General features: G+C 37.5%; 1 protein-coding gene across 1 annotated transcript in view; it reads left to right on the forward strand.

Moving 5' to 3' along the window:
• The first annotated feature begins 3,704 nt into the window (after positions 1-3,704).
• Positions 3,705-12,272, forward strand: part of NADK2 (NAD kinase 2, mitochondrial) — a 41,897-nt gene continuing 33,329 nt past the window's right edge. The window contains exons 1-2 of the mRNA XM_087958519.1: positions 3,705-4,605; positions 11,780-11,868. Of these exons, the coding sequence (XP_087814645.1) occupies positions 4,177-4,605; positions 11,780-11,868 (518 nt within the window). The 5' untranslated portion in view covers positions 3,705-4,176. The remainder of the gene's footprint in view (positions 4,606-11,779; positions 11,869-12,272) is intronic.

Consider the following 12,272-nt stretch of genomic DNA (forward strand, 5'->3'; position numbering starts at 1 on the left):
TGCTTTTTAAAGTCCTTGGATACAAAAAGGCCTATGTGCTATAGCTTAAATCAGGGGCCTTCAAACTCGGCAGCTTTAAGACTTGTGGACTTCAACTCCCAGAATTCCTCCTCCAGTCATGTTAGGCTCAGGAATTCTGGGAGTTGAAATCCACAAGTCTTAAACTTGCCAAGTTTGAAGACCCTTGGCTTAAATAACTTTTTCCAACCTACCCTCTTCTAAATCCAATTTTCAAACTTGGCACTTTTCAGATGTGTAGTAACTCCCAGAATGTTTTCAGAAGCTTGAATGCTCTAAAAGTACTGGACTTCAATTCTCATAATTTTGCCATCCATGTCAGTTACAAATGCACCCATAATAATCAAGTAAGTTCCAGCTCAAAGTTTGAACACATTACCAAATGGGTAAGTTATTAAATACTGCTTATCTGTTTGTAAAGTGCAACAGTCAATTATTTAGCAACTGGTCATACTGAGAATGAGTCCCACTGATTGTCTTTCCCTTTGATCTATTGCTCCACTATAATCTAGTCCAACTCAAGGTCTTTTAGCCGAGCAAAATATGTTAAAATAAATGTTCTAAAAACACCGTGAAGTTACAAATTTCAGCTGCTTCAATTATAATGATGCACTGTCACAGGTATAAGTTTCATGGCTGCTAACTATAATTTCTAATATGGTGATGATGACTCCTTTTTTTCTAAAATTCACATAATAGAATTTATTCCCTTGGGAGGAAATGCATTGATTACACAATCCATATCCTGTGTAATCTTACTTTGAATGACAGACTGCAGGATCCAAAATACTATGGATGATGGTCCATATGGTCTTGTATTGTTTTTAAAATGAAAGTGTTTTTCTAAAAGTAGCACTTTGGCTCACTATTCAGAGAGAAAAATGTAAAAATCCCACATTTTGCCCTTTAAGATGAGTAGAGTGGTGATTAAATGGTTGGACCTGGGAGACCCAAATTTAAATGATGGTATTGGGTCAATAAATCTATCTCATCCCATCCCATCCTGCAGGCTTATTGTGGAAATAAAATTAATAGAAATCTCTTGCAAGTCTCCTTGAACTCTCAGAAAAAGTAGGATATATAATAATAATGATGTAAATCTTTAAGCATAAAATATGTACAGTGATCTAAATTAGCCTTAATAGATTTCAAAGGATTTTCAAATACATGTTAAAATTATTAAAAATAATTTTAGCTGTTGAAGGATGCACAAATGAGCTATTTCTGTTGCTTGTAAATACAAATATTTTTATTCCTATTTTATTAAATGGGGAAAACACTATGAAGAAGGCATATGACTTTGGTAGGATCAATGGAATTTATCCTTTATATTCTTGTGTTTTATATAATGTATTAATATTATTACTGCAGTATCATGTAGATTCAAAAAAACTAAAGTGTATTTTTTTCCTCATATAACCGCTTATATATGTATTTTGTATATATGGCTTTAGATATTATTGTGCACTAAATAGAGCAAGAAATAAAATTTTCTGTATTTATTGGCTTTTAATCTTAGTGGATCATCTGCCTTTTCTTCCTCAATGCATATTTACCAAATTTATTTAATCATAAATGAATCTAAAATAAATCTTGACTTTGCAACAATATCTTTTAACTTTAACATATGCACATTTTCTATGAATTACAATGAGTTAACATCAACCTATGTATGTTTCCTTTCCTCTGCATAATTGTATTTAACTTTTATGTAGGACTGTATTTCAATAATGCCTCAAAATTTGTAAGATGTAAACGTGTACAAACTAGAAAATATTTATTTTATACCATAAACTTTAAATTAAATAGGTTCTCACATAAGGTCCTGGTTCACTGTTATTACGCACTAATTAGGAGCAAGTCCAGCAATTTTATATCTTAATATTTTGAAGTTTGGTAATGGACACTTTGAATTTGCTTTAACGAGTACAAAGGGTTGCCAATCAGAACCATCTTTGAAACAGCTTCCTGGGACTATTGAGTTAATGTTTAATATATAGCACTTATTTTCTTGAATTTATCAAATTTCTGGATAAACATGCATCATCAACAGTCTTTCTGAAGTAGAAAGCAAAGTAGAAAGCATGTGAGGTGGAAAACATGTGAAGAAAATATTGCTCATAAGTAAGGCAGTTTGACTTGTTTGTATTATATTGTAATGCAGGTTACAGGTTATTGGATTACCCAGTTAGCATACCTTTGCCAAGGCCCTGTAGGAGAAGAGTGTACTGTGGTAGCCAAAAATCAGAAAGGGTTTGTTGCCAATGAATGTCAAAGCATTTCAGTCTTCAAGAAAATTCTATTGCAGATCCCAAAGGGACCATTTTGGGGGGAAAGAAAAGCAGCATGGTTGAAAGATAGATTGCTGAATCATCAAAAGGACTATCTTAAAACAAACACAATGGGTTTTTAACCCATTTCAGGCATTTGCAGTCACTCATTTGTAATCTACATAACCAATAAATCTTCCCCTTCCTTTCTTCTCCCAATTGAAATCCTAGATTATGTTATACATCCTAGATAACTCTGTGCATGCCTTTTAAAAAAATTTGCTAGGCTGAAAAGAAGTCTCTGAAATGAGGAAAGGGGTGATTTTAGTGGTGCAGTAGATAGGATGGTGATTCAGTGGGAAAACAAATGCATTGCACATATAAGTACTAGTTAACTGCATTTCTCACTCCAAATACACCAGCAGAAAATCTTCTCTGAAATCCTCTGAAAGGGCCACTGGTCAATCAGCATAAACTAAGAATGCTGGATTAGACACACCCATGCCCAGATTCAATATAAACCAATTTCCTTCCTTCTTACAGAATTCAAAATTGGCATTATCTATGTCCTGTCTGACTTGGGAATTTAAAAGATCCTGATTTATATGCATACGCAATACTAATAAAAATATAGCAAATCTAAAAATGGGCCTGAGTGCTTTTGAAGGCTTCTTGAAGAGCTTCTGGATTCCTCTGTCCCAGTATCTTCCAGGATAGGTTCCAATTGAATGCCTCTATCATTGAGTGCAGTACTGCAGGCCACTCCTGCTGACTGACCGCTGACTGCAATTTGGCAGTTCGAGTCTCACCAGGTTGACTCAGCCTTCCATCCTTCCAAGGGAGGTAAAATGAGGACCCAGATTGCTGGGGGCAATAGGCTGACTCTGCAAACCTCTTTAAGAGAGGACTGTAAAACACTGTAAAGCAGTATATAAGTGCTATTGCTGTTGCTTCCCAGAGAGTTCATTTCTGATTTAAAAAGCAACTTGTTATGCTTGAATGGAGTCTCCCACATGGAGCTTGGTAGCTCCACATGATTGCAAATATTAAATTAGGGTTAGAATTTGATTTTAATGGAGTCACGCCAAAAGCAAACAAGGTTTCATCTTGAGGATTCTCTAGCTTTTTGGATACTTCGCAATCAACTACCTTGAGAGGACTATGTTAAGGCTGTAGATTTCGTTAGTACATAAAAATCAAACCGCAAATAAAAATAGATGAATCCGGGCAATAGTACAGAATGAAAAGATGGGAATTAAGTCCGCACTCCACGTAGTTTCTTCCCTAAAACTGGCGGGAGTGCAGTTCACTACGATTAAAACGGCTGAAGGTAGGGAAAGCCGAACGACGCGTTAAAAGAGCGCTGCGACGCTCCCGCTTGCGCACAAGCTCAGGAGGCAAAGGCGTCGCTCTTTTGGGAAAGCCGCCGCCGTCACCACCGCCCTCCCGCCGTTCTCCTTCCGAATCTAGGAGAGACAGACAGCTCTCTCCTTCCTGATTGGTCAAACGCCCGCACAGGCGCAGAAGACAAAGTGACGTTCGGAGGGAAGGATAAAAGAAGAGTCGGTGCGGGGGGGGCGGGGGAGGGTCTTGAGCTGCGCGTGCGCGGCCTCCCCCCGCCCCGCGCGGATTCAGAGCGCTCTAATCGAGCGCGCACGCAGCCACCTGTGCGCGCGGGTGTCAAGTGGCACGCCGCGCGGAGGAGTGGGTGCGTCGGGACGCTGCCTCCGCCTCGGGAGCACGAGCCGCGCCGTTGAGGCGCAAAGGAAAAAAAAAAAAAAAAAAAAAACCGTGAGGGAAGGTCGCCGCTCCGTTCTTTCGCCTTCCCGCTATAAGGCAGCCTTCGGCAGCGGCGGTAGCTCCCGGAGGACTCTCCCGAGCCCGGGCTATGACCTGCCTCCCAAGCTACCTGAGTGGCGGCAATCCCGGTGCCACCCTCCGCGCCTTGCTCAAATCTTCACGGCGGCAACCGCCGTCAAGGAGGCAGCTCGCCCTCCCGCGTGTCCGCTTGGCTGAGCCCGCGGCTTCCTTCGCCGCCGCCGCCGCCACAGTTGGACTCCCCCTGCGTTGTCCGGCGCTGGCGGAAAAGGGGTCGTCGTCTTCTTCGTTGCCGCCGCCGCCGCCCTCCTTTCCCCTTCCTTCTCCTTCCCCTTCGCGGCGGTGCCTCGGCTCCGGCGGCCGCTCCAGCTTGTCCTCCAAGGCCGGCAGCGGGTTCCGCCCATCCCGGGTGGTGGTGGTGGCCAAGACGACCCGTTACGAGTTCGAGCAGCAGCGGTACCGCTATGCGGGGCTCTCCGAGGAGGATCTCAAGCAGCTGGTGAGCAGCGGAGGCGCCTCGGGTGGGTTTGTCCCCCCGCGGGGAAAGGAGACGGAGGAGCCTAGAGGTGTGGTGGGTGCAAGTGTGGCTTCTTCTCCCCCCCCCGTGTCCCAGGTGATGGGGGGGGGCGAGGGAGACGTCCTCAAGCATACCTGGCCGGCCTCAGGCTAGGAAGGCTGCCTTAGGGACATTTGAAGGCTTCACAGACCTGGTCCTTGCACCGTTTGAAAACTTAGAGAAACTTAGTGAACAATTTGTGACTGGTCTGTGCCTCTCTGTTTTTTTTATAGCAGGGATCTTGGAGCAGAAAAAAAAAAAGGAAGGTTTTGCAGCTATTTTAATAAAGGTTTGATTTGAGTTTGGACATTTTTATCTAGGCTGCCTTCAGTTCCAAGTGGCAAGAAAAGTAGGTTATTGGAGAGGAGGAGTTGCAAACAAAGGATCGTTGTTTAACATCCTTAGACTAGAGTCAGATTCAATTATTGTGGAATAAACAGCCCCTGGTCAAGTCCATTGGTTGCATTTGAAGAAGTTTACAAAAGTTACACCAAAACAAATCTCAACATTGGTGTAAGATCTGTTCTCTTTGCAGTAGTACCTCCAGATCTTGCATTTTCATAGGCCTTGATATACAAATAGGTATAATTAGAAAGCATAGGGATGAAGCAAAGAAATTATTTCATATCAAACTGCCTGGTGGTTGAATATGGAGCCTGATCCAATAGACCTTGGGCAACCAGATGAAAGAAAGTTGGACTACATATGGTCTTCCCAATATATTCGCTTTCTTTAAACAATTTACAGTTAAAGAAGTTATGTTTTAATCAATATATTGTAGACAGTACTTAAACCAGATGACTTTACAATGTAATTACTTAATTAAGGGAAGAGACAACTATAATTTATCTGTTCTCAGTTACACAGAGCAGCAACTGTTGACATAGAAACCCCAGTCCCTTTATTATTCTAAGGCTTGGTTGCTAAACTCTTTTTTATTGTCCAAGAAATATCAATTTGAAATATTTATTTTATTTTATTTATTTATTTGGTTTGTCAACTGCTTACAAGATAATAGGTATAAGTAAGAACATAGTTATGAATACATGGATACATATAAGAAAAATAAAAGAAACAATAGGACAGGGACGGTAGGCACGTTGGTGCGCTTATGCACACCCCCTACAGACCTCTTAGGAAAGGGGTGAGGTCAATAGTAGAAAGTCTAAGGTTAAAGTTTTTGGGGTTTGGGGAAGAAACCACAGAGTCAGGTAGAGTATTCCAGACACTGACCACTCTATTGCTGAAGTCATATTTCCTGCAATCAAGTTTCATGAGATTAACCTTGAGTTTGTATCTATTGTTTGCTCTTGTATTGTTATGGTTGAAGCTGAAGTATTCATTGACAGGTAGGACATTGCAATGTATGATTTTATATACTATGCTTAGTTCAGACCGAAGGCGGCGTAGTTCTAGGTTTTCTTGGTCTAGAATTTCAAGTCTGGTGGTATAAGGTATTCTGCAATGAGTAGAGGAGTGGAGAACTCTTCCTGTGAAATATTTCTGGACTTTCTCAACTGTGTTAATATCAGATACGTAATGTGGGTTCCAGACTGATGAGTTGTATTTGAGTATTGGTCTAGCAAGTGTTTTGTATGCTCTAGTTAGTAGTGCAATATTACTAGAGAAAAAGCTATGTAAGATTAGGTTAACAATCTTTTTGGCTATGTAGTTACAGTGGGCCCTAGCACTTAGATCATTAGAGATGAGTATTCCAAGGTCCTTGACAGAGTTTGGATCATCAACAAGGTCTTGACTATTCAGCCTGTATTTTATTTTCTGGTTTGTTTGTTTTTTGCCAATATGTAACATAGAACATTTGTTAGTTGAGATTTGAAGTTGCCATTTGTTTGACCATTCTGATACATAGTCGAGGTCTTTTTGAAGGGTAGCAGTATTGTCTGTGGTGTTGAATAGCTTTACATCGTCAGCAAAGAGGACACAGTTGCTCTTAATATGATCACAGAGGTCATTTATGTAGAGTATGAAAAGAGTTGGTCCTAGAACACTGCCTTGGGGGATGCCACTATTGACAGGTACAGAATTTGATAGGACACTCCCAATTTTGACCATTTGTTGTCTGTTTGACAGGAATGCTTCTATCCAGTTATGCAGTTGTCCAGAGATACCCTAAGATTTTATTTTTAGGAGTAGTTTGTCGTGTACCACTGAATCAAAGGCTTTACAGAAGTCTACGTAGATTGCGTCTATTGTTTTGCCCTGATTGAGTTGTGTAGTCCATATGTTTTTGCAGTGTAAGAGTTGCAGATTACACGATAGTTTTTTCCTGAAACCAAATTGTTTATTAGAGAGTAGGTTGTTTGTTTCTAAGTGGAGGATAATGGATTGGTTAATAATTGATTCCATGACTTTGCAGGTGATGCAGCATAAAGAGATTGGTCTGTAATTTTCAACTAGGCTGTGGTCTCCCTTTTTGAAGATGGGAATGACTGCAGCTTGTGACCATAATTTTGTCAAGGAGCTGGTCCTGAAAGATTTTTCAAAGATTATGCTTAGAGGTTCGGCTATGGCAGTGGATAGCACCCACCCACTTCCAAGCAGCCCATTGGTCTTGCTACAAGTGTTACAATACAGTCTTCCAATGTTTTGGAATCCCAGGTTTCAGAATTCAGTTATGATGATTGATACAGTAATGCTAAGATTGTAGTACAAGGGGTCATTTAGGGAAGACTGTTGAAGCACATGAATTTGGCTCATACGTCTTATTCAGAGTTGTACAGTATGCTGTAACTATTTCAGCAATATTTAGAATATTTTTACAGGATCAAGTTCTATTTAGTTGGTCATTATGTTCCTGTAAGCAGAATGTTATCTCAATAGCATTTACTTGTTCCAGAGCAATTGGCTTTTAGAGACATACAACCTTTGATATTAGAAATTACTTATGGCTTATACTAATTAGCATACTTGTTCTCCATTTATTTGATGAATTCCATTCAGCCATCAATACATCTTCTAAGAAATTATATTCTTTCATAGATTAGAATTATGCAAACAAAGAACTAAAGGTAATCAGTTAAAGTGGTAACATGGAACATTACATTCTTCAGATGTTCAATCTTTAATCATGTTTTGGGCTGGTTCAATCTTCAAAAATCTAGAGGCTTTAAATGTGTTTGATTTTTTTGATCACTTCCAGGCAGTATACCAGACTGGAGAATCTTGGCTAGAAACTTCAGTTATCTAGTTTAGTTGTTAATTCTTCGTTCTTAAGCATGCTGAAATTACCTTTTAAAAAATGCTTATTTGAAATGTAACGTTAGCCATTCTGATTAATTTTAAATATAGGCATACTGTAAAGCAAGTAAATAGATATGAATGAAATAAAATGAGAGCCAGTTTGGTCTAGAGGTTAAGGCACTAGACTAGAAACCAGGAGACTGAGTTCTTGTTCTGTCTTAAGTTGAAAGCTGACTGGGTGACCTTGGGCCAGTCACTCCCTCAACCCACAATGATGGCTCAGGTGACAATTCCTGGCTTGTTGGTCAATTCTTGAGCAACCAATGGATCATCATTTGGTTGTTTCAGAAAAAGCAGATCCTGTATTTGCGCAGAAAAATATAAGAAAAAAAATATGAATGAGATAAAATAAGAACTTAAAAACAATTCAGTTTCAGTTCTTTTGAGTCTCTCAGGTCTGTCCTGGGCATCCTGCAATATTTTGAAGTGGACTGGATAAATGCAGATAGAAAATATACCAAAAAGCGTTTGTTTTGCTCTTGGGTAAACATTTTTTTTTAGTTCTGTTCCCATTCAATCCAACTTACTTTATCTTGGCAGCAGTTTTTTAGAGCCATGTGGATGTATTGTTTACAGTTGCTAGACTACTGTTCCCCCCCACTAAACTTCAGAACAGTTTCTCCAGAATAAATGGCTTACTGTAGAGTACTTTCACACAATCATCAGTGATTTGTTGTTGGGGAATAGAGTAGAGCCAGATTTTGTCCATAGAACATAGTGCTGTTAAACTCTTACTTATCATTCAAGTCTTGCTCTGTTTTTCAGATGGCAGCAGTGGCAGTTCCTTAAAGTGGTGTCACTGTGCGGATTCTGATCTTATCTGCACAGGATGCTTTGACTGTGAAAGTCTCTGAATTGTATTCATTCTATTAATTAGCAAAACATTTCAATCTTTTCCCAAGGATTTAGAAATGTTGGTACTCATTTGAAACACTTTTGTCTATTCAGTAATGATAAAATAGTTACTAAATAACCTCTTTAAACAATGTTATGGTTTTTTCTTCTTTCTATTGTATTTATCCTAAATGAAAATGACCCTGAATTTGAAAGAAAAGGGAGATTAGATAGAAAAATATTAGAAACACAGGCAGAAATTCTTTGCAAAGCTCACACTTCCCCACTTTGTCAATCTGATTTACCAACACACACACACACACACACACACACACACACACACACACGTGTGTGTATGTGTGTGTGTCTGTATCTGTATAAACACACACACACAAATTATTGACAACTAACTAAACTTAACCACTAGTAAAATAAAACAAGATAATTTGTAATTTTCAGTTGATCCAGTTTTGATGAAATGTTCATTTCATGTGTCTAAGTTAAGAAATTGGAACTAGATAAAGTTGGTAATCTACCATAGATGAAGAATTGTTTCTGACAGTCCTAGAAATAATTTCCCTGTTTCTTGCAGCTCTTTAGACACCCTCAAAGTTGCTTTAGGGCAGTAGGCTACTAGTAAATTTTAATTTTTACCTAGAATAATTAATATTTAAGGGGTTGTTGTGATCCTTCCAGTCATGATTATACCATAATATCATTAAGAAAATAATTGTAGACTAGAATATAAAGACTGAAACACCTATAAAGTATCTTTTTCAGAGTCTTTTTTTTTCCTGGAATGTAGTTTTGGTAAGACATTCTTAACCCAATGAGATTGGCTTTGTTGACTTTTTCAGTCTCTGAAAAAGACTCTGATAGTGAGTATTTACGACATGTTCTGATAGCATTATCCAAAGGTCAGACATTTGGACACATTAGCTTTAGTTAAAGAAACGTTTTCAGTGAACTAAGTTGGTTTCATTGTATGACTGGATTGAAACATTGTCTTTTGGTGTGTGTGTGTGTGTGTGTGTGTGTGTGTGTTGCAATAATAAAAACTAATACAAAGTAAATTCGGAAAGAAGGTAAAGAGTAAAAGTGAAAAAAGAAAATAAAGAAATAAAGAAAAAGAAAAGAAACATATAAAGAAGATAGTTCTAGTCCTCATCACGTTTAAATAAATTTGGTAGCTTTTTACCCTCCTGTAAAATTGAACATATCTCTTCTTCCTATAACTGTTCCTTATTTATAAACAAATCCATAAAACATAAACTTTTCAATAGTTTTTTTTAAAGAATGTCACACATTCGGCTCTAGAATCATAACAGATTAATACCTCATATTAAACTGTGTTGTCATTAAATAGAGCAGAGTTGAACATTTTGTTAGCTCGGATAAGGAGTTCACTTGCAATGTGACTTATGTACATATAAGTCTATTATGAAACTAAGATATAGCAGCAGTTGTGCCATTCTAATTATGACCTGGTGTGAAGGTCTTTTACTTATACATATTTTTAAATGTTTCGAATGTCTTGATTTTTTTTAAAATAACATGGTATTTCAAAATTCCTGGAGGTAATTAACACACAACATTCACAATGTAATATTTGGGTTACATTCATTGAGAAGTGCTCTGAGCAGGGATTAATATAGAAAATACTATGTATCTTTTTGTTATTTCTGATCAACTATACTCTGGTATATTGAGTAATGTTGTAAAGAGTTGATGTTCTAATTCCTTTTTTGATGCATCATTGTATTAACTTGACTGCTTAATTAAAATGAAATGAAATGTAGCATTGTTCTCTAGCTTTTTGCTGCCGTATACTCACTTTGTTGTGAATTTATAATATACATAAGTTGTATATTAAGAATCTACCGTAGTTTACCTCTACACATGCAACATCAGATGATACTCTTTCAGTTTAGTCAATCAAATACTTCTGTGAATCTTTCAAAATATGTCCAATCAGCTGAATAGTCTGACAATGAATACAGAGAATGCAGCCAAAATTTTGAGGGCTGTAGAGAATTGTAATGAAGTGGTTATTGAAAATGGTTCCTGTTAAAAATATAGCTGATTCTGTTTTCCCATTTGTTCTATATTTCCTTTGATTTACTAGGTTTATTTTAATTCTGTTTTCTGTTTGGTTACCGTGATTGAAGTAACTCAAACATGTGTAGTTACATGACAGTTTTGGAGCTGTTCCAATTTGTTGACAGACATATTCATGTAATTGGGTCACGTGATTTTGTGTATTAGTTACTAGGTAGTAGGAAGTTAGTATGCAAAAGTTATTGCAATTATTCCCTTGTAATGATAAAACTATGTCCTGAGGGGGTAGACTTAAACCACTACTCTTCTCTACAGGATGGGAAGTTTGTAAGAATGATCCATCCAGGAGATTTAATAGACTGTTTTCAGAGAATTATTTCATACTAGTATTAAAAACCTGGTCATTAGGAATATGGAGATGATCCAAGTAAATGACATGATTGTTCTAGGTTGTATTTTTCTATGTAAAACTGATTTACAGTAGTGTCATATTCACTGAAACAGAGCAAAAAATGAAGTCAGAAAATAAAATTCAGACAGAGGAAAAAATATCATCTTGAACTGGGAAACTATAGATGATAGCTTCCGAATAAGCAGAATATGAAGCCCATTTGAAATAATGGCTTCATTTCCTATTTTGCTTTGAAGTTATTAACCATCGTTGCTTGGTTTGAACAAGATGGGAAACTTATGTGATGTGAGGAGGCAGTTATTTGTAGATGACATAGTGTTCATTAAGATAAAATTTGATTAACATGATTAATGTATATATTTAAAATCTGTAGGTTTTAAATGGTAATGTGTTGCAAATTCTTACATTATTTTTTAATTTTAAAATATTTTTTACAGATGTACTTGCTTCAATTAGTGGAAAAATAATTTTAAAGTTTCTAATTCTTTGCATCCTACCTTTTTAAATTGCCTGTGTTATTTCAATTTGTTTTGCCAATTTTCTCTTTCACAGCTTGCATTAAAAGGATCTAATTACAGTGGTCTATTAGAGCGGCATCGGATTCATACAAAAAATGTGGAACATATTGTAAATAGTCTAAGGTAAGGATGTATATCAAGAATGTTGATTATAATTGAAATAAGGTCAGTGAACAGAGGCTCTGAACATTTATACACTATTCTTTTATTCCCTGTTTTAAAAATGTTAGATAATGGCTCTGATCCAGTAGTGCAGGTAGTCCTCGACTTACAACTATAATTGAACTGGAATTACAGTCATAAGTCATGCCACATGGCCGCTCCCGATTTTACAACTTTTTTTGCAGTAATTGTTAAGCAAATCCATTGTTCACAATGGGTGTTTTTTCCAGCAAGCAGAAGTAAACACCAATTTTCAACAAAAAACCCATATATTATGGTCACATGACCATGGGATATTGCAAACAGCCATAAATATGGGCTGGTTGCTGAGCACCTAAAATATGATCACCTGTGATCACATCTGA

This window comes from Notechis scutatus, chromosome 2, assembly GCF_049901735.1.
Source record: "Notechis scutatus isolate UNSWTSFEM ecotype Mainland chromosome 2, rNotScu1.2, whole genome shotgun sequence".
Classification (NCBI taxonomy): Eukaryota; Metazoa; Chordata; class Lepidosauria; order Squamata; family Elapidae; genus Notechis; species Notechis scutatus.